The sequence below is a fragment of the Solanum pennellii genome, chromosome 1, assembly GCF_001406875.1.
Source record: "Solanum pennellii chromosome 1, SPENNV200".
In the NCBI taxonomy this organism is placed as follows: Eukaryota; Viridiplantae; Streptophyta; class Magnoliopsida; order Solanales; family Solanaceae; genus Solanum; species Solanum pennellii.
Genome location: NC_028637.1, coordinates 91,644,476 through 91,668,676, shown reverse-complemented (window position 1 = coordinate 91,668,676; position 24,201 = coordinate 91,644,476). Strand labels below are relative to the sequence as shown.

At 29.7% G+C, this 24,201-nt stretch overlaps 2 protein-coding genes across 5 annotated transcripts in view; one reads left to right on the top strand and one right to left on the bottom strand.

The window, feature by feature from the left end:
- The first annotated feature begins 10,878 nt into the window (after window positions 1–10,878).
- Window positions 10,879–12,464, top strand: LOC107008218 (zinc finger A20 and AN1 domain-containing stress-associated protein 5). The gene has a single exon (XM_015207154.2). It carries the CDS (start codon window positions 11,173–11,175, stop codon window positions 11,737–11,739), a length of 567 nt encoding a protein of 188 aa, XP_015062640.1. The 5' UTR covers window positions 10,879–11,172; the 3' UTR covers window positions 11,740–12,464.
- Window positions 12,465–18,588: 6,124 nt separating this feature from the next.
- LOC107008068 (uncharacterized protein At5g08430) overlaps window positions 18,589–24,201 on the bottom strand; it is a 19,087-nt gene continuing 13,474 nt past the window's right edge. For 3 of the 4 annotated variants that reach the window (XM_015206972.2, XM_027915043.1, XM_015206974.2), the window contains exons 7-11: window positions 23,285–23,355; window positions 21,890–22,101; window positions 20,305–20,370; window positions 19,810–19,875; window positions 18,589–19,430 (exon numbers count right to left, since the gene is read on the bottom strand). In XM_015206972.2, coding sequence (XP_015062458.1) covers window positions 19,021–19,430; window positions 19,810–19,875; window positions 20,305–20,370; window positions 21,890–22,101; window positions 23,285–23,355 — 825 coding nt within the window. In that variant the 3' untranslated portion in view covers window positions 18,589–19,020. The remainder of the gene's footprint in view (window positions 19,431–19,809; window positions 19,876–20,304; window positions 20,371–21,889; window positions 22,102–23,284; window positions 23,356–24,201) is intronic. The other variant, XM_027915053.1, reaches the window with a different exon arrangement.

The following is a 24,201-nucleotide window of genomic DNA, read 5'->3' as shown; positions in this document are numbered from 1 at the left end:
ACATAAATTTGTTAGTCTTTTGATATAAAAAAGAAGGATTGGATTTATGTCTCATTCTTAAAGATGAACATGAAGCATGCTAATATTTCACTCTTTGAAGGATTTGGGTTTTTTTGTGAAAATGATGTAAATGATTACAACAGCACCAAATGCTGGTTAGCCAGCTGTTTCACAACAATTGTGTTCGCTCCTCTCAGCCTTCTCCTTGATTTGTGGCTTCTTGTTCTCTTAGGTGCCTGAAAACTCCTCGAATTAGGGTGTGCACGTTCTTTAATTTTTTATGTTCGATAGATCAATAAAAAAAAAGTTCGTTAAAGATAATAATTTTTTTATATAGTTAAAGTAGGAAAAATGAATTTCTTAAGTTTATTTCATCCATTTCTCAATGTACCTCATTTTCATCTTGCATAGCCAGCCCATTGCCATCTTCACCACTCCACACACACCTATCCTTTCTCCCTCTAATATAATACTTGTCTAGATTATATATAAATACATTTACTTACGTATTGAAAACAAAAAAAAATACCTTCGTGTACATATTCATCAAATCATGTAAATTTATTATAATTAAATATCATTAGAAATGTATCTTAGTCAACTACTGTTTTTGTGTATGAGACACAATTCGTGCATCTATTTAATTTTCTACATTCACTATATACGAGTATATGATGATTGGTTCAACGGGTTACTGGGATATATAATCTCTAACATAATTAATATAATATTTTAGTGAACATTATAATGATTCTCGCATAACTAGAACACGTATATATATATCAATGCATATTCAGAATCCACTTTGTGAGATTATCTGAATATATTGTTGTATATTAGCAAAAAAAAAAGAAAAAACTGTAAAGTATATATTCTACTGCTAGTATTATATAACAATTCATGTATTATATTATGTCATACTATAATAATATATTTTTATTATTATTCCCTGTATAAACAATGCTTACATCATAATCATAATTTTCACATGAACAACATGTAAACTAAACATATGCCTTATGGGGGTATGTAAGGAGCAGGGGAACTTGGTTTGATGACGATTATTATTTGCCAATTGGATCTTCACTCTTTGCTTTTATGAATAATAATAATAATCGGTGTTAATTTTGACAAAAAAGGACCGAGAGCTATAAAAGTGAGTGAACAAACATTATACTTTGTTTCATATATTCGCTAATATACACATTTTTATTTTATTATGTCTAAATAATACGTATATCTTTATGTATAATTTATGTAGGTATTAGCAATGATAAAGGCTAATCAAGCATTGCAAAATTAATTGCGCTGATATTATTTCTTTATTATTAGTGAACTACTATATAATTCAACATTAAGTATGGGACATCTCAAAAGCTATTTTTATCAAAATGACAATAAGAATCTCAAAATTTTATTATAACCTATTCAACAGATAAAAATTTTAATTAAAAAAAAAAGGTGAATTTGTGCAGGAGGAATATGCATTATTTAATTTATTATGTATCTTATTTGGAATAAATGCATTCTTGAAGCACTTTATGTCTATTGGATAAAAAAAATTTCAAGTATCAAATGATTGCGTTATTTCTAGAACTTTTTTTATGCCTCAATTTGAATAGTATTTCCAAAAAGAAAAAAAAAAAAGGAAAAGAATGAACATAAAGACTAAAGTGGGACCCAGTCTTCTAGACAAAATTTATAAAGGAAATGTGGGGCCAATACCTTGACTGGTCCCACAAAATAGTTACAGTCAGGGACCACTTTGAGAAATAATCACATGTGAACTAGCAAAAAGACATAGTATACATCCTAGTCACAACTTGCCACGTAACAAACTAATAGCCAAGGAAAACACACCTTCTTTCATGAACTTGTTCGTTTACTACAGTTATAATGGGTGTAACGATACTTTTGATGGTAGGTCTGTAAAACTTGGATCCCGCTTCTTTCCATTTTTCTATTTTTTATTTTTTTTAAGTTTTTATTTAAAAATTAATGACACATGTCATAAGTTAAAATAAATGATTAAGATTTAATTTTTCAAAGTAAATCTTTAACCAATCATGATTTAGTTAATAAATATATTATATATCAAGTATCAAAATTATTATAATCTCATAATCTTAGCAACATATTATTTTATCCATAAATATAGGTAAAAAAAGTTTTGTTCCTATTATTTCTTTTTATGTAGGATCTTTTTTTATATATAATATTTTTTATCTAATTAGAAGAATAATTAACTGAATAGAAGTATGAAAACTATAATTAACCTACCGTATGTACTGATATCACCGTATTCTTAATCTTATTATGAAATTAAAATTAGTTTGTCAAAATGGTTTGATTATCTCTAGGTAATTTATTAATCACGAACCAATATGCCTTTAACAAAAGATTACAATAAAAATATTATATAAAAGAAAAATAAAAAAAATATCCTACGTAAAAAAATAATAATAGGAAGAAAACTTATTTATCTATATTTATGGGCAAAATAATATGTTGCTAAGACTGTGAGATTATAATAATTTTAATACTTGATATATAATATATTTATTAACTAAATCATGGTTATAGGTTTACTTTAAAAAATTAATTCTTAACAATTTATTTTAACCTATGACATGTGTCATTAATCCAAATAGAAACTTGAAAAAAATGGAGAGTATAAAAATGGAGAGGAGCCGGATCCATAAAATTTATATCATATCTAATTTTTAGTTATTTTGTTTTATATAATTAAAAATTAAAATTAAAAATTAAAATCTAATTTTTCAAAATACGTTTTATTATCTTGGTTCTTTTTAAAATCAATACGGCGGAGTTAATTTTTGTGGTATTAAAAAGAAAATATAAGAGTTTGAACACATTATTCATCTATAATCGTCCATAATTTTAATTATTTTTTTAGATATTTTTATTGTTTAAAAGGCTATAGATCAAGAAAAAATGAAATAAAACAAATGAGATTCATCTAACTATTTTACATAATATAAATACACAAAAATAAAAGTTAAAAATAAAAATAAAGTCCTCACTCGTAAGACTTTGATGGTTTATGCTATTCCTACAAACTTGAGTTTTTCATTATCCTGTGGGCTAATGCACGTGTAGAAATTTTGACTTTTTTAACATGATCATTTGATAACTTAATATATGGATGTCACGAATTTATGGATATAAAATATAATCTTATTTGATACTCTCTTTTAATGCCCGATCTTCACAATTCTATAATTAGAAAGTCTTTTCGAGTAGATCATGATACAATACATGATGGATTATAACTCTACACTGAACAAAGGTATATATGAGGATTTGAGATTACATATCACGTCTAGAATTTTAGTACTATAATCACAACATTAAACGTCAGTTTTCACTTTGATGTCAGTTTTCACTTTAGTGTCAATCACTTCTTTTATAAAGAAAATGGCTAAATAATTCTCGATCTTATACTGAGTTTATAACTATACACTTAGGATCCGTTTGGCCTTAGATTTTTCAAATAATATTTGGGGAAAAATTTGGCAAATAATATTTGTCCATACAATTTGTTATTATTTGGCTAATATTTCAAATTTTCAAATACTAATTTTTTCTAGTATTTGGGCCAAATCTCATTATTTGAGATCTTTTGAAAATTAAAATTTTACCCCAAACTTTTATCTTTTACAAAACCACCCTCTATAGTAGTTGTTTGTGTTGTGTTACATAATTTTTTTACGTGAACACCAAAATAGTGATGAAATATTTAGTGAATATTAAATAATGATATGATTGTTGATGAAAATGATGAAAAATTAACTCAAGATAATATAATCATGTGCTTCGTCTACTTCACGATGTATGGAATGATACTTGTTGCACTCGCTCCAAATTACCATATTGCTCTAGTGTGATGGAAACTATTTGTTATTGTTGTAATGAACATCCAATTGACTTGTAATACAAACTTATAGTTAGTTTTAATAGTTTTTGAAACTTATAGGTATAAATCATATTTTTCTAAAAAAGTGAAATATATTTCTCAAATTCTATGGCCAAACACATGGTGAAATTTCACCCAAATTTTCACTCAAATAATATTTGCCAAGAATATTTGAAAATTTATGACCAAACGCTAGTTTAGATGTCACAAGGTTTCTATTATTTCACTGAATTTATTTATTTTAAAAAGGAAAGGGTATATTAGTTAATTATGCCCTTATCATTAAATTAAAATTATTTTTACCCTGCCGTTTTTAATTTCACAATTTATACTCTTTGTGGACGAAAAGCCCCAAATTAACCAAAATTTATTCAATTTTAATTAAATTATCTGATTATCTATTTTGACCCAAATCCGATCCAACTAACTTAACCCAAACCTTCTTCACCTCCTGTTTCTGAAGAAAAAACTCAAAAACTTGCCCAACAAATCAACAAAACACCCGTCATCTTCTCCTAAAATCCATCTCCTTTGAGAACCCAAAGGGGCAAGAATTCATATTGGAAAGCAAAAGTGATGCACATGATCTTTTATTGAGGTAAAAAATTGAACTCTGCTGCCGCATACTCCTCTTCTTTACACTTTTCGATTGTTGGTGATAAGCGTAACTCGGCGAGATTTGCAACAGCGATTATTTTTGGGATCAATTCAGCATTGGGTCTATGCTTTTGTTGGCTGCTTGGCAGTTTTGTGGCTATCGTTCTGGATGCTTGATAAAAGATATTAGTTAATGGATTTGTTTTTTGTATTTATGAATATTGATTGCTCTTTTTGAATAAAAAAGTTTTTCAAAGAGACCACTAAGCTTGAAAAAACAGATTGATACAATTTTGCTCTTGTGAATTTGCTTTGTTATTTTGGGAGGATAGATTCTAATGAAGATCTCTTTAAAGTAAAAAAGAGTTGAATTGGCAAGCTAATGTACTTATATATGTTGTTGCATATGTATGAAGTTTGTATAGAGTTAAGAGATAGAAAATATTTTTCTAATTCAGGAGGATGAAGATGAGAGAAGAAATTGATTTTGGGATTTGATTTCTTTGAGTTTTGTTTTGCGGGTCGGATTTAAATTCGGATAAAGATGAAATCCGATAATTTAATTGAAATTAATAATTTTGGTTAATTTGAATTTTTCATTCAATTAAAGATATAAATGTTAAAATTAGTAATAACAAGAATAAAAATAATTTTAATTTAATGATAGAACATAATCAACCAATAAAACATAATCATAAAGTACTTTTCACCCTTTTTTCAATTTTAAAAGTCATGAATTCAAGAATAAATTGAGCAATTATTTTTTAAAAAAAGTCATGGAATCAAGAATAAAAAAGTTAAAGTGAAGCAATTGTATTTTTAGGAAATATTTTCAAACTTATTAGAAGGAATTGAAACAAAACAATTTCTTCTACATACACACTGCCGTCATTATATTTATCTTCAGCTGTCTTTTATTGATTTTTAAATGTTTTTTATGACAAAAAAAACCGCAGTCGCTATCTTTAGATGCACACGGGGTAAAAACTTCGCTTCTATGCAATAGCTTATAAATCACATAGAAAAAAAATAACCCATATTAAATAAACTCAATGTAATGAGCTCGATCCAAAAGTCAAATCCTTTGCTTTCGCTGACAAGGGGTTCAGAACTTGATTTTTACTGATCCAAACATTACAAAATCAGAGAAGTCTCTGCTGACAAGTAAGGTGAAAATAGACATGCAATTTGAGCTGTTATACCTTTTCCTATGTCAATGTAATTAGGAAGATATTAGGAAAAAAAAAGCAGAAAAAAATATAAATGAGAAAGCAAGTTCGTCTAAGAAAATAAGTGGAAGAAACGGAAATTGTAGAAAATGGGGAGTACTAAATAACGGAGAACAATTTTGTGGGCTCAATATATATAAAAGCACTACCTCCGTTTATGTTTATTTATTTACTTTAAATTTATATGATAATTAATATTCTAAATATTATTATATTAATTGGTGTTAGTAATGCAATTTTAAAAAATAATTAATTAATCTTAAGGTTAAAACATAAAACCAAAAATTATATATTTTTTTATATATTAAAAATGACAAATAAAAATAAAAATAAAAGTCAATTTTAAAAAAATAATTCTCACTCATTACGAGAAAAAGTAGAAAATGCTTCGACTTGCCTTGATTTCTCTCATCGTTTCTAAGCAAAGTGCGTAACACAATTATTTCCTACTTGCCTTAATATTGCTAGGCAGCTTGATAGGATAGGAATTGACATCAAGAATTTTTTTTTTTTTAAAAACGAAGTCTCTTTAATTTCTATCTAATTGTATTGTTTATGATCCCAAAACTAATTACACCTTTTGCCATTTTCTTCTATTCATCCTCAAATATATAAACCAAACAAAAGAGAAGGACATTCTCCTAATTCTTTTCAAATGGTATTTTATATGATTGGTGGGTTCCATAATGTGGCCGTAGAATCTTTTAAGGAAGCGCATTACGTGACGCGGGGAGGTTCAAGAGGAAAATTAGACTACGCCTATATACAAAGAATACACGTCCACTGCTTCAAGGTGCCACGTGGATGTCATCAAATATTACATCCACATCATAATGCTTATTTTTCAATAATATTATTCCACTATAAAAAGGAAGTCATTTTGTGGTGTTTTAGGTGTCCAATTATATTAAACATCACAAATTCATTAGGTTAGAGTTTAATTACGTGACTTTTCCTGAGTTTCTAAAATTACTTATCATGCCAGTTTGGATCACCACATACATAAATTTAGTACATCTAGATAGATTATTTTTTATGTAAGGATAAAAATTAAGTATAACTTATTTTAAATATAATATATTTATCTAAGTTTCTCCTTTTATGTGTATGTAGTATGTATCTGATGTTTCAGATACATATAGCTAATGTGTTTTTATATGTATTTAAGTTTTTCATTTATTTTTCTTCATTTCGTTTGTCTTTTTTAAGTTGTATTAACAATTCTGAGTATATCTATAGCATATATTGCGTTAATTACATATAAATTTATTAATTAATACATGTAATTATTTCAAATTATGAAAAATTAAAAAAATTGGTAAAAATATTTATATGATTAGGTAACCTTTCAGGGTGGCTCAGTGGTTTGAGTTTGGAACTTTTATGTTGAAGGTCTCAAGTTCGAAATCCCTTGCCAGCGAAATCAAGGGTTTTATCTTCTGGATCGAGCTCGTCGCACTAGGTTTGCCTAGTGTGAGTTACCTCTTCTATGTAATTTGTAAGCAATTACATAAAAATAAGATTTTACTCTATGCACGTCCAAAAGAATAACGACCGCAGATTTTCCTTGTCGTCGAAAAAAAATATTTGTATGATTAAGTACTTTTATTGTCTTTCTCAGAGAAATTGTCTTCACAAATGAAACAAGCGACTTCACTCACTTTTCCACATAATAATTTCAAACCACTATTCCAACAAATATTTAAATATTATTTAATGATCATTTACGCTATCTAGCACCCCTCGTAATAAAAAACTAATTCAAATCATAAAAAGTATTAAGAATCTATTTTATCCTATCTCACTATTAAATTAAGAAAAATAGCACCAAGGCGTAAAACATCTTTTTATTAAAATCTATTCCCCTATAACAAATTTTCAATTTCTCAATACACAAAATTCATGAATCTATTTTTCACTCATAAAAGCAATTAGTAATTTTTCATCATACAAAACGCAAGATAACCTCAATTTTGTACTTCAATAATTTTTAATTAGTTGTAAATTAACACATTTTTAATAGTACAAATATCAGAATATTTTTTTCTCTTCTCACGAGAAGGACAACCCAAGGGGAAAAAAAGGAAGATGGTCAGAGTGGGCGGCTGTAAAGCTGGAGCTGAGACATTTTGCCTTTTCTGCTTTTCATTCTCCTTATCAACTTAAAGCCGCTCAACTTGTGGGGTTACAAGGTGTGTGAGAAATTACAAATATAACCTCTACTTGCATGTATGACCACTAGGCCCAAAATATAATACTAATATTTTCTTTTCAATAAATAAATTTGCCGTCTTTAGGCAAATCAAAGTCAAGTGGTGGGGAAACAAGGAGGAAACCAAGTTGTATTGCAATTTCCTGTGGAAATTGGAACCTTTTTTTATTTAGTAAGTTACCATTTCACGTGCCCAAAGTGAACAAATTAATCTCATTGGTAAGTCAAGAGAGACAGCCATTTGCTATGTAAGAAATAAAAGTAAAACGTTTAAATTTTTATTAGAAAAATTGGGCACTCAATCAACTTGGCCCTATAACGTTACTATATTTTTTAATTTGTGTTTTGATATTTGCTTAGAGGTTGATTCTTTGACCTAATCTTCATTACTTATCTGTATATGATTTATAGTATCACTTAGATATTTACTTAAGTTTCATCAGTTGATAATTTGCTTATAAATTTTTTACTATCTTGCAAGTTTGGATAAGCCTTTTAATACTAGATCACTAAGGGAAAAAAGAAAGACACAAGAGAATTGCTTAAGAATTGTTTGTTTCATTTTCAAGTGGATGTTTCTTTATTTATATTATTAACTATATGTTAATATGTAATAATCATTGTCAAACAAATCCCTACATATTTAAGAATACGTTTTTATTCTAAAATTTCTACATAGCTAAAAGATATCAAGAGTCTTTTATACAAAATCATTAAATTTTAAGATTTACCATGAGAATGATCTATATATCTTTAAAATCTTTCACTATGAACTAATCTTTTTCCAATTTAGAACTTCCACATGGATAACTTTATGTCACGTAACACCTAAATGGTATGGTATTATGACATGATGAATCATGATAACAAGATTGATAACTTGATATTCACCACAAAATTCTATGAAGATATATACTCTTAATTTAACCTACTTTCTTTAATAAAATAAATTAATAAATCAATAACATCCTTTTTTTATTAGTTGTCCTGTATACTTGTAAAAATATAAAATTAGTTTTAGAGGTGATTCCTTATATTATACAGTATACTTAATTACTAAAGAAATGATTAAACTACTTTTTTTTTACAGTCGCTCAACATTGCTTATGTATCACAAAATCACACTACACTATTCATGTGACGAAAGAATTACTCACTTTTTTCTATGTATTATTGGATTTATTTTATAAATCTAGATAAATATTATTTAGCAACTCGCCCTTAAAAAAAGACATTCTCACACGAGAACTTGGATATAGTATTGTAAAACGTTGTGTATAGATCAAATTCTTTTAATACATTCTTTAAGTGTTCATGCGTGCTGAAATTTATTTAGCACGGCCATATGACATATTAAAAGAAATAACCCCTTTCTGGAAACAAGAAAATCATATTTGAGTAAAGATAAAGACGATAATTTAGTCAAATAACATCTTATAATTAAGAGAAAATTCAAAAACAGCTAACATTGGAGATATAATCAGGCTCTTTAGTTAATATTTTATTAATTACGATTCGTAATTACATACTTGGAGAAGGAAACAAATGAGAGATATAATTAATTTTTATATTTGATTGATAATTGTATCACAGGTACAATTGAATTATATAAAAATTAGCTACTAGAGGTATGGATGAGATTGAGAGAGAGAGGAGGGAGGAGAGGCGAACGAGAAAGAGGAGAGGCAAGAGAGTTATGATTGATTTTAATATCTAACAGTTAATTGTATAACAAATACAATAAAAATAACTAATCTGCACCAATGAATACAATTGTATAAAAAACTCTTTTATTCAATATGTTTATGCAAACCAACTATATTAAATATATTAATGAATATATATAGCAATAAATACAATTATACCGTTATTGTGATTCTTAAAAGACACTGAAAATGGTCTAGAATGAATAATTAACAATTAGCTCATGCTCTTTCAGGGAAATAAGGATCTAATTATTCTTTTAAGTGCGAATTATAAAGAAAAGTCTTCCACAAAAATGATCTACTAAACTTATTCGTTACTCAACTATTAATTTTTTTTTCAACCAAAACCAATTAAAGATTCTAACAATAAATTCACCATTAGTAGTCATATAACTATTTTAAAATTTATTTTAGATCATTTTATTTTTAAATTTTTTTATGCCCTAGTTAAATAGTCATGTCTCATTAGTTGAGACAAGTATAAAAAGAAACTTTTAATGGCATAAGATGTCCTCAAATATTAGGGTATGCAAATAGGCACATGCCCTCTATATAACGTCCTACTCCAGTCATTTTTATTTGTCATATTGCGCTTTTTAAAAAGTTAATTCGATTAATTTTTAAAGTTAAATTAGATTATATTAATTTAATATTTTTTTTAAAAAAAAACTTAGATATTCTAAAATTATATGAAAAAGTACTATAAATTATAACTTTTTTGCATATCAATATAATGAAAAATATGTTGTAAAATATTGATCAAACTTCTTGTAATTTGATTCTAAAAAAAAATAATCATGACAATAAAAAGTGTACTGAAAATATTTATGCCTATTGTTCAACTTTATATAACATTTATGCCATTTAACACGTTACATATTTGGACGTATTTAATTTGTGAGAGTTGGAAGGGATGGGCAGCAAGGAGTTCAAGCATGGAAATCGTAAAAACATGAACATCTCTATAAGCTGTCCTCTTAATAAAAAGAGCCATTTTCCATACCTTATCCAGCCTGTATAACAAATCCCCTATTTTTTTAAAAAGAGGTCACCGAAACACAAATGAAATACTGTAGCTCTTTTTTTTTATTTTTTTTTTTATAAAAAAAAGATATCCTCAAAAGTGACGATTAAGTAAATAACACGTCAGACCTAATCTAGAAAGAAGCACACCCCCTCGACCCATCAAATTGTTCCATAATTACCCCAAAATTTATAGGGGTATTATCGTCAATACATCACCCTCACCCCACAATTTGCCTGATACGCGTATCCAATGAGGCCATTATTCCATCGCCATTACCGACCTCTCTCCTCCTTAAAACCTCCATTTCCCCTTCCCCTCTTTCCCATTTCTTCATCCAAACCAAACCACAAACTACTCTCCCCATCCCCTCTGCTAATTTCGTATTTTCTCTTTCTAGAGTAAAGCAGGCAACCGAATTCTGTCATAATTTTTTTTAAAATTTTACACACACACAAAAAAAAATAATGGCTCAGAGAACGGAGAAAGAAGAGACGGAGTTCAAGGCCGTACCTGAAACGATAACGCTTTGCATCAACAATTGTGGAGTTACAGGAAATCCAGCCACAAACAATATGTGTCAAAAGTGCTTCAACGCCACCACCGCGGCTACCTCAACTTCATCCAGCTCGCCGACGGGGTCGTCGGTGACGATTCCTCACAATTTCGCTGAAAAATTGGTCAGATCTGAAAAATCGGCGAGATTCAGCTCGTTGAGGTCGTCGCCGGACAGGAAGTCTGATCTGGACAGGATGAGTCAAGATCTGAAGAAAGTTGGAGATAGGATGATGGTAAAGGAGGAGGATCAACTGAAGGCTAGCTTACCGCCGGCTAAGAGAGAGGTGAATCGTTGCTCCGGTTGTCGAAGGAAGGTAGGATTGACCGGGTTCCGATGCCGGTGCGGCGAGTTGTTCTGCGGTGAACATCGATACTCCGATCGTCATGATTGTAGCTACGACTACAAAACCGCCGGCCGAGAAGCGATCGCGAGAGAGAATCCGGTCGTGAAAGCAGCAAAAATCATTAAAGTTTGAAAGGATAACACGAAACCACGTCTTTTTACCTTTATAATCAAATTTCAAATGATGAAAAAAAATGGAGAGAGATCGAATTCCGATCTCCATAACTGCTGCTGCTGTTATTATGCTTTTCGTCGTCTCAGAGGGGGAGAGACGCACAACGAACGCTAAAACAAAAAAAAATTCAAAACTAGAGAGTAATTCGGAAAAAAATATATTTTTATTATATATTTATATAATTCGAAGTCATGAATTTGTTGTGTGAAAAATTCATCTCCTTCTCTGAATTGTTATTTTGAAGAATTAAATCCTTTTTAATTTTTTTTTCCAGTGTTCTACAGAAAGATTGTGGCTTTACAGTTTCTTTTATCTTCGTTTAGTCCTTGTTTGGTTATTGAGCAAAATGGAACCATTTGATCACACCTTCAAAAAGAGCATCAAATTATCATTTTTCTCTGTAAAGCAAACGCGGTTTTACATAATTTCCATGACCATGAGTGGCATATGGTCGTAAATTGATGGGAAGTGTGGGGGTGATATGTTATTTGAATTTCTTAAAGTAAAAGATAAGATATAGAAAAGGTTGGGCCCACCAGGTGGCCAAGTGGTTGTTGATATCGTGATAAATTGGGAATGAATCGAGGAGACGTGAAAATGAGGTAACAGAAGAACTGGTTGATTTTAGTTTTCGAGTAGTCGCTGTATTTTGTTGAGATGTTGAAAGTTCAATCTATCTTCAATATTTGTTGCCATAGTATTTTGGGGATTTGCAAATAAATTTGAATTGAAATACCCAACCTTACGTTAGCAATAGAAGTGGTCAACAAAAGAAAATATCACCAAGCAAAAATTAGAAAGAGAACTACTGAAAATATTTATGAACTTGACACATTTATTAGTTTTGTTATTAAATTATTGACAGGCTTAAAAATATTAGATTCGTTTTTATAACATATACATTTTTGATTGGAGGAGATGAATATATAAAAAGTGTGCACTCTGCAGTGAGGATGCTTGTAATTTACTAGGTAGCCTTAGCTTAATTTGAGTAATGCCCAAAAGTTCCATGCCTATCTTGGTTGGAATAACTCAATCAATGATTTTCGGCAAGTCTTTTCGATTTGAAAGACTTTTTATATAGAAAATATTGTTGGAATTCCAAAAACTTACATTTGGTCATCTTATTTCTTTGTTGAAGGTGCGATCCCTATTCCATCAATGCTGCTTTCCTTGCTTTGATTCTTAATACTTTGATTTAGGGCTTTATCTAATTAATTAAACTTATCTATATCCTAATCTGCCACATAACAAGTGGTACTAAATCCTCAAAAAATTATTCGAGTTTTAATTAAAAATAGCGATACTTTGGCAAAAATCTAAAGATATATTTCACTCACATATTGTAAGATTAGAGGTGCATAGTCAAGTTAATGAACGTTTTTTAACTGTTAATAATTTGAGAATGTAATAATAATTTACGTCAAATTTAAGAATATTTTCAAAATTAGATAAAATATTAGTATGACTTCATATATTTTACTTATTCAATTTAGCTTATTATGTTGAATTAGTGGGCATATAAGCCATGACATATATGATATTATGATATTAATGATAAGATTGAATTGTTTGGAAGATGAATATCTTCTAATTTTAACTTTTTTATACAAGTTTTGTTGTTTGCTTAATATGAAGAGAGCAAAAGGCGAGCTTCTAGAAGAGATGTTAAAAGGAAAAAGAAAAAGTCATGACATATCGATTTAGTGTAGCAGTATGCTAATAGTCGACCTAATTGTCTCTTAGAAACACTCAAGGAGACAAAAATAAAATACATTTAAAAATAGTGACAAGTAAAATCATGATAAATCAATATGATATCATGCTCTACTTAGTCTTTTTAATTTTATTTTAATTACACTTAATTTATTATGATGAATTGTCATGATTTCAAAATTAGAAAAGAAATAAAAAAGTCAAAAACATTCGGATGAAAGTCATGATGTCGGATACAAGTATATTCAATATAATAATTATACAATTTATATGTATTTTTATGATTTTAAAGTTACAAATAAAGAAAGTTTTTTTTTTTTTTTAAAGTAATGTGACATGAAATGTTAGAAAGATCGCTATGACTTTAAAGTTATACCAATCTAGCTATAAAGTTGAATTATATACAAAATCATAAATTAGATTTTTATGATATAAAATTATAAATAACGAACCAAAAATACTAATATTTAGTTAGAAATATAACATGCAGCTGGTTAATATCAAATATATATGACTGATTGATTTCATGCTATATTCAACGTATCAACAAATTAACAAATTATTCACAAATCGCGCTGAATTATCATGATTTTAAGTTATTGTATTTTATTCTTGATTCCAGTTTTATAAAATGAACGTAAATCAAGGAAAAGAAAATGAATGGAAGTTCTTTCTATCAAAATATTATTCTCAAGCATATTTTGGTGTGAAATAATAAGACAAAGAATGATTATATTCCTCAATTTCTTTTTTGATATCTTGTTATCATTTCTTTTCAATTTCGAGTTCAACAATAATTTTTGGAACATGGCCTAAAAGAAAAAAAATAAAGGAAATCGAAATGATAAAAAAATAAAATATCTGGAATTTACTTTTTAAAAAGAAAAAAATCCAAGAATATAAAATCCAAAAATTTTGAAATAGTAACGAACCAACCGATGAACATGTAATTGTCAAATTATGTTATTATCGGTTCAAAAAGTTTTCAGTTTTGTTCTGTAATTAAAATATCAACAATTGAAAAGATCCAGTTTTACTTCACAATCATTTGACATATATTATTTTATTATCATAAAATACAATTTGATATTCATAATTTAAAACAGAATTATTGCAATTGAACGGACGATGACATTTTGCCCAATTTTCCTCCCTGTGTCTTTGGTACTAATATTTTTATTTTTATTTTAAAAAAAAAAGTGATTTTCGTAGTTATTATTTTGCGAGGATTTATATGTAATATAGATAAATTTTATGTGTGATGGAGTGCAAGAGAATTCAATAACTCTATTCGAAATCATCAGTAAAAATTCAATTTAACTTTTAAATTTTAAGATTTGGGAGCATTGAGGTGTAACGAGGGGACAGTTTGAAATACAATTTATGAAATTTATTTTCCTATTATATATTATTTTCTTGAAATCATAAGATACATTGTCCTCTATTTTTTTTACTCTTGTCAAATAAAAAAAAAGATTACTTCTTTAAATATACGTACATCAAATGTTTATATCATTTTCTATCAATTTATCATGTCGAATAATTTAATGAAATAGGAGTCCATTACTATATAACTAACTAAACTTAAATCATAATTAATATATATATATATAAATAATTTATTAATTTAGAGTAAACATCGAACATCGATTAAATTTTTATCAATCTTAGTGCATATTGAATGTTTGCCAACTTTAACAAAAAAGACAGTGAATCGTATCCTTTCGGCAGGAAAGAAAATCTAAAAATAAGAAACATGTTCTGGTATCTAACCTAACCATTTCTAATTTGGAATCAACAATGTTTTTCTATTAATTCTCTGATTAAAATCATTGCTTAGAATTTTTATATGATTAATTAAAGTAGTTAATAGTATAATATATTTATTAAATTTAAATAATTGATCAATGTCATTACGACAAGACAAATCATCGGTGGAATAAAGTAGTTTTTAAAGTGTCAGGGGACCATCTACTTATTTTTTGCATTAACAATGTATAATGGAGTGAACGCAGTTCAAAGGATGTTTATCAGAATCGATTATTTTGATATAAAATATAATTACGTATAAAAGTTTTGAAAATTTAAAGTAATAGATATTAACTAATTAACTTTGAGAATAATGAATTTAATATTAAAAATCTCTAAGGTTGAAGTCATAAAGTAAAAATTATGAATACACCTAACAACTGCGTAACAAACAAGGGAATCAGACGTGTTTATAAATGCTATAAACATAGTTAGATTTAATTGTACCCTATAGCAAATTATTGCTATTTTCGCCTCTCTCCCTGGTGGAATCTCGCTCTCCACTCTCGTTTTGGTGGCAGTTTCGCTCGCCTCTCTCGCTTTTATACAAACACAAATATATAAAATGTGTTTGTGTTTGTAAAAGCGAGAGAAAATTATATACATATATATATTTTCATTCCCCTCTCCCAGATTTCGCTCGCCACTCTCCTAGATCTCGCTCGCCACTCTCACTTGTCTCTCTCACTTTATAAAAACACATATGTGTACATTGAGTATGTGTTTGTATAAAGCGAGAGAAAATTATATGAATACATATATTTTCGTCATATACACTTGTGATTATAAATATACAGTCTTCCCCAGCCTAGTTTTCTGTTATGTTTCTCTCTCTCGCTTTATACAAACACAAATTATACAATTGATCTTTTGTGGATGTATATTGAAACAGATTATACAACTGCTTTTTTGTATATGTATATCGATTTATACAACGACTTTCTTTGTGTATGTATATATAAAAAATGATTTATACATATTTATGTTTGCTATAGAGCGTAATTATGCAAACTATAACCATAACATACAAATATGATTTTTATATTTGCTATATACGAAAGTTACTCCTATGAATTCTACCTAAATTAAACTAAAGTTTCACTTACAAAACGGTTATATTATGATTTAAAGGACTAAGGTTCGATTTCATCAATCCTTTTCCTTTTCTTTATCTTGATTTGGACTTGCATATTCCCAAGCAAAACCTTATGAAAGGTATAGGACAAGGGAAAAGAGAAGCAATGCTCATGCTAATATTTCTTATTCAAAATTTTGAAATATGACATTTTTCAGAATCCTATGTGAATACGAGCTATTTTATACATCAAACTGTTTTTTCTCTTTCATTTTACTTAGAAGATACTTCATTTAGTGCAAAATCAAATAAAATATTGCAACAAAAAACGCGATACGAAACTAGTGCTATGGACATTCATATTATAATAAGATTAAAAAAGCTAAATTAGATACGTGAAAATGTCACATGAAACCCACTAAATAATATTGGTTATTTATTATTGTCGTAAAGCAAAACAAACAAAATAAAATAAAATAAAAATAAAGATATTTTGTTTCATTATTGGGGATGAAAATTATAAGTTTGTTGAGTGTCATAATTTGAGCGTGACATAGGTAGGATTGAAAGTGATTTGTTATCTAAAATACCCTATTCCATGAAACCAAGAAAGATTCTTTTTTTTAGTAGACTCTAATTGGAAGTACTTAACTAATTAATAAATAATTAATAGAAAAATTAATTGAAAACTTTTTGTTTTGTTTTAATTACGGATGCTAGTTCAAAAATATATAAAGCTTTTACACTAATCATATTTATTTGTACTTAAATATACAAAAAAAATATTTATTCGTGACTGTTTGTATATCAGATCATTCAAAATATTGAACTATGATTATCTCATTAAAATAAACTCCACTTTTTTTTTAATGAATAATTTGTAGTCCCACATAGACTTTTTAAGCATTCCAAAAAGTTGCAACTTTTTGCCTTAGTCCAATCATTTTGTCATGTCTTAATTCATGAAAAGATGCTCAATGTTTTAGATTAATGTCAATGGCTTTATAGATTGGCCAATGAAATACAACAATGAGCTATCCCTCACAAAGCTATATTTTAAATTAATTAAAATCTTACACCTATGTGTAAGTGATAAGGTGGAAAGACCCTAGTGATGGATTTTAAGTTCTATTCCCACTATAAAGGGTTGAGTCTTCTAGCAATATGTTGGTTTATTTTTATTTTGTTTCTCAATTACAATGGTATACAACAACATATGATTACTACTCTCTCAGTCCCATTTTATGTGACAATATTTGACCGAACACGGAGCTTAAGATATAAATGAAAACTTTGAAATGTTTACCAAATTATCCTTAAAAAAAAAGTCAAAAAATAGACTCGCTTTTCGCTCTCAAAATATATTTGAGTAATATTTTTAAAATTAAATAGAACCAACACAAGGATAAAAGAAGAATTATACCTTTAAATACTTACCATATAAGGAAAAAAAATGACAAAAAGAAATGATATCACATAAAATGAGACGAAGACAGTAATATTTATTTATCCCCACTTTTCTTGGTGTCTATATTAAATGCTTTTATCATTTAAATTATATTCATAACGTGCTCACATATTATTTTTTACTATGTATATAGTCCCTACTGGATAGAAAACTATTCCCGATAGACCCTCAGCAATTATTTACCAATTTTACAGCTCAAAAGCAAATACAGCACAAAAGAATTATTCAGCTAGCAATTTCTTTTTGATTTATGAAGCATTTTCTAAAAAAGAAAAAAGATAGGTTCCTGACATTATCGGTGCAAATTGTAAAAATGGAAAACATGAAAACTATTTATAAGACATTTTTACAACTAGAAAAGAACAGTTTTGAATAGTATGAATCTTTAAATTAGAGAGAATGTGGTAACAAAATATTGATGTAAAATATGGTAAAAGAACATTTGTACAGAAACAAGCGACCACCACCTGACTTTCATGCCCCTGTTTTTAACTACTAATGTTCGTTGTATTGATGGTATCAAAGAGAAAGAAGCAGTTGAAAACGCTAAGTTAATACCATCGGAGTATAAGGATGAAGAAGCAACGATTCAAAAAATAGAACGAGGGGCCAGTCGCGTAAAATATTTGGGCCATGGATCCAATTTGTGTAGTTTTCCCAAATATAAATTCCCTCAATGAGAAAAGCTTCCACCCAATACCAGTCATTGACTAATGAATGCAACAGTTGGTAACAAAAGTTGATGAGAACGAAAATTGATTGGCAACAAAATTTTCATCTGTACGAGCATTTTGTTGTGCTAACTGCTAAAAGGCCACATTATTGACTGGTAACAGAAAGTACCCTCTGTTCATCACTTCACATTACAAAGCATCTAAACTTGTACTAAACTCTAAAAGGCCACCTCAATAAGAAGTTAAATTGACTAGTAACAGTACTTGCAAACATATAATGCAGCAATGGCTGCAACGATTGATCCTATTATCATCAGAAAGATGTGTATCTTAGTCTACTACGGATCAATGTTCATAGAATATAGACATTAAAGAAGCAAAAGAACCTTTTTTTTTATAACTCGGCTACCATGATTGACAAAACTCTGAAACAACTTTTTGCGGAAGTTCAGAGATTACCAACCTAGTACTGGTGTTAGAACACGACTTGTGATGCTTCATTGGAGGGGGAAAAAATAGCGAAGCAAATCAACCAACAAGACAGCTTCTTGTGGGCTTTGGCCAACCTTCCAAACTCTGAAGCTAGGCCCGAAGTAGTAACCAGCATCACTCCAGAATTTCAACAATGTCAAAGAAAAAGGACCCTGTATGAAACCATGAGGATCCATGTAGTTCCAAATTGCGACATCATTGTACATCACATCAGTAGACTGATTTCCATATCTTTGGTCCTCAACATCTATATCATCATCACTCAACTCAATTACCTCAGTTTGAGTTGCCTGGACCTGTACTTGATGTGTGACGACATCTTCTCCAGAGGCCACGGCCTGCATTTCTTCACCTCTTTCAACTCTTGCAGAAATGGTAGAATCTCTTTGTTCTTGAATCATGTCTGCTTGTTGATCTGTGTTGAATCAGATACAGAATATTTCAGAAACCAATTAGAGGGCCATGTGTAACCCTACTTGTTTATTAAGTTATTAATATTACATTATTAGGTTCCATAATTGGAACTTCATGGTACCAAGGTTTTTTTTTCTAGTGCACGTACTTCATTGAGAGGCAAATTAAAGTTCGCAAATGTTTCCTTCTTTTTTAAACCCTTGAAGATGTATCACACCATAATATTTGTAACCTTTTGATCACTAAATATAAATGTTACGAACCTTAACAAACATCAGGCTTTTTAAACCAAAAACCCAAGTTACTCTGGTCTCAATCAACAAAATTAGAAACAAAACTAAAGGTTCTTAATTTCAAAAACCAGGGAAAGAAGGAATCACCATTTCCATTAGCAATGGATGCATCTCCACTTACAAACCTCCTATCGGATGGGACCATTATATCTCCTGAAAATAAAATACAGTCACACTTGAGGTAAGTATAAGAAATCATATGTCAGATATTGACTGAGCTATGATTCTCCCTCCTCTAGGCCTTGCTTTCGTCCCTGTCACATTTGAATTAGCTCCCAAAACAGGGAGTCTTCTTGAAGCTGTCCAAGTAAAGTAGTGCCAGATACAAATGAAATAGTTCTCTTTTTTAGAGCAGTCAATTCCTTAATTCTATTCTTCTCTGAGGGGTTCCATAAGCAAACAGTGTTGTGGAAATCAAAGGAGAGTACAATTTTAGAGAAAATCAAATAGTTTTCGATTCTCCCAAGCTTATGTGTCATTTACTTGGGGTAACCAGTCGACTTAGGCCTTCATGAAAACGTCCACAGGGTGTTAAGCAAGGTGAGACGCTTAATTTCAAAAACCTGGGGAAGAAGAAATTACCATATTCATCAGCAGTTAATGCATCTCCATTTACGAAAATCCTATTAGATGGGATCATGGTATCTCCTGAAAATAAAATACAGTCACACTTGGGGAAAGCATAAAAAATCATGTCAGATATTGACTGAGCAAAGTATTGTGATCCTTAATCAGATTGCAGGAAACAATATAACTAAAGAAAAATAAAAATGTAAGAATAGCTACCTATAATTACAGAAAAGATTTAGCCCTACCCTCACAACATGCAAACATAGTATACACTATACAAGTGAAAAAGTACTAGCAAATTTGATATAGCAAAAGATGAATAAAATATCCAGCTTGCAGACCTCGCATACTCAAACAAAATACTAAGCTTATCCATCAAGATTCAACGATTTGAACTGACTAACATAAATATCACTCGGTAGAAATCATTGATCTGATATGTCTCACCTTCCTTATCATATGCACATTAGAGGTGGGAAAGATTATAGACGAGGAACACTAAAGGAAAAAGAACATAAGAATCCTTTTTGCTACCACCTTTGTCCCTAACACATTACAGCCACCTTCACTTTCACCAACTTCTCTTGCCAAATAAAAAATATCTGGTAGGCAACTCCAAATACGTTACTCCCCCCGTTTCGAAATAAATACTGTTTTAGCTTGGGCATACTCCTTAAGAAAACTACACACTCCTAGAAAGTTAGAAGTGTTATTACCAACTCACCCTTAATCAAATGCCTGTAAAGAAGTAGCTCTTTATCCTTAAAAAAAAAAAAAAGCAGCTCTTTAATGGTTTCTTGGTTATGTAAATTTTCATTTATTTAAATAAGGGTAAAATTGGAAGAAGAAGAATAAAGGCCTTATTAATTTTGTGAAGCACCACTTATTTTGAAACAAAATAAAAAGGTGAAAACACCATTTAATGGAGAGAGTAGATGACAGATGTATCTGCTCACATTAACTCAACTGGTGCCTCAAAGAAAATTAGACATCTTCAATGGTCTCTTGTATATCTACCACAAATAAAGATCATTTTCTTTTCCAAACGCGATTGTCAAAAGGAAAAACCTATCTCAACCATCGGGACAATTAGAACTTTTTTAACTCCAGGGGAAAAAGTAGTGGTATAGCATTTCAAGATTTCAAACAATTTGATTCCTTAGGAAAGAAAAGTGGCTACTAACTTCAGCCTGTACAAAAGTTGTCTGCCAGTTTGAAAGTCAATTAGTTTGGTTTTTCCATTACTCAAGCTATTTTAACCTGTCATTCCCTTTCATTCCTTTCCCTTCCACTAAAACAATCTCCATTTACTGCTCCATCCCCAACCCTAGTCAAAACAATTAAAAATGGCTCTCTTGAACTCTGTTCAGATTAAAACTATTTTTTCAGGAATCAATCTCAAAATAACTCATTTGAGTCCAAACTTATTAAGCTTTCAGACTGACAGATGAGGTAGTAAGAAAGTTTTGTACATATTGCACATCCAAATGCTTCTAGAGAAATGGCTAAACTCCAAAAAGTAAAACAAATGGGAAGGTTCAACTGAATAAGCTTTTAGAAACCGTGAAGTTGTGGCAGAGAGGATGTTAGAGCTCACCTGCACCAGAAATGTCAGTAGCTCCATTAGCAGTTGACTTTGGTGAACAACCATTTTCTCTTTCTTGCTCCACTACATTTTCTTCTAGGGCATCAACAATTTTAACTTCAGGCTCTAATTCCTCAGCTACAACTTGTGGCATCACGGAAAAGAGTCTATCCTGTTCTTTTTTTGTCTGTAGCAGCTGCTTCCTCTCCAGAAACTCAAACAGTGTAACTCTAAAGTAGGTCAAGGAGACACTTATGTTCATCACCAGGATCAACAAGTAAAACAGGCTTTTAGCTTTACACTGAAGTCCCAACAACCAATAGAGACATAATTTTGTAAACTTTGCCTGAAAACTAGCATACAGAAGCAATATTGAAGCAATCCAGCAAAGAACAAATATGAACCAAAGGAAACTTGGATAACTTTCTCAATGAAACCATACTAATAGGGGTTTTCCATTAAATAGGATGACATTGTCATTAATACTCTATACATGCAATAACAACTATCCAGAGTTTTAGAAACATGCATAAGCATGAAATTAAAATATTCCCCATGCAAAGAATAGTTGAAGGAGTTATTCTAAAGTAAGAACCAGAAAGAGATGTGTCGAGCAAATTGACTCAATCACCTCAGGAGTACTACTACTGTCTATTAATACTTAACATTGTTAAGACCCTGCGGCGTGTATATATAACTGCCTTGTATAGTTTTGAACAATCTTCATAACTTGAACTAACTTTTGTGGTTTGAGTCAACAATCATTTTCTCAACATGGTATCAAAGTCGGACGTATCCTTGATGTTGAACTACCCAATGTTGGGCCCCCTATGTTATATTAGTGCATCTTCTAGATATTCAGTCTTGAGTGTGCAGGGAAGGGCAGTCAGAATCTAAATGAGCCTATATGGGTTGTATCCTCTTTGAAAGGTCTTGGACAATTCTCATAACTTGAGCTAAATTTTGAGGTTTATCTCAACAAATTTGTTTCCAAAATATTTAACCGTGTCTTCTGTCTCGAACTACTTTGACCTATTTCATTACATGAATTATTTTTCCTCCAACTGCACAAGCAATATAACTAATCCAGAATAATCAGAAGTACTTTAAACCAATACCGACTAATATAAACAAATATCCAAGAAATCCTCGAGGGCCAGTGGTGCACAGTTCAGAACTCGGTGAATAATGTCCCCCTCTACCCTTCCCACTTATATACCATGTTTTTGTCTACCGCAATGCAAAGTGGGATTACCAACATATAATCTCCAGATGACAATTACTAAAAGTTACTTCTCTTATGCAGGGATGGAAATTGCTGCATTAAGGAGCAGAATTTTCCTTGCAACCACTAGAAGATGCAAAATATTTTTTAATAGCAGAACCTTAAGACATATGAAAGGATATTGTTTGCGCCATCCCTTTTCATTGGCATGATCAATGCGCTTTTGTAACAACACAACTTCTCTCTCAATCCACTGTAGCCAAATCAAAACATGAGATAAAGAGTAAATATTAGATACACATGGAAATGAATGGTTATAAACAACATAGTAGCAAATCTGTATACAATAACAAGCAACTACACGAGTAACAAATCATGCAACATCCTTCAGAAGAATGACAAGTACAAGTCCGCATGCTTCCGGCAAAAGTTCAAATACCATCAGGGCACATTTTAAACATGGTTGCATGTGAAATGATATTAATTTTACTTCAATGAAAGGCTATTAATCAACAAAGAAAAATGAAAATTCTTAAAAGATGAGATCAATTCAGATGCACTTATTTAACTCATTCATCTATGATACTAAGGGGTCGTTTAGTACAAAGATTAATAATGCAGGGATTAGTAATGCTGGGATTAGTAATGGAGAAATTATTTTTACCAAGTGTTCGGTTCATTGTTTCCCACCTCATCTTGTGTTTGGATTAAAAGTTAATACAAACTTCTTTCTAATTATACTCTTGAATTATCATGCAATTGGGTTATGGTAAATAATTGCTTGACAATATTTTTTATTGGGCTTCTAACTAGCCAAGAAAAGAACAATTTCGTTGTCATGTTTCCCTTTTTTTTACTTAAATTATTTGAGGATAAATAATTGTCATCTTAGTAAATTGATAACTTACAAATGTCAATTTACAATTTAAAAAAAGATAAACTATCAACTTTTAAAATAGAAAAGACGGTAAACAATAGTAAAATTGAACAAACCATCTACATTTACGCATAAAATTGCAAGTTGTAATTTTAATATGTATTCAATTTTATAAATTGTTCAAAATACAAATAATTAAAAAATCGCACAAACATATATATA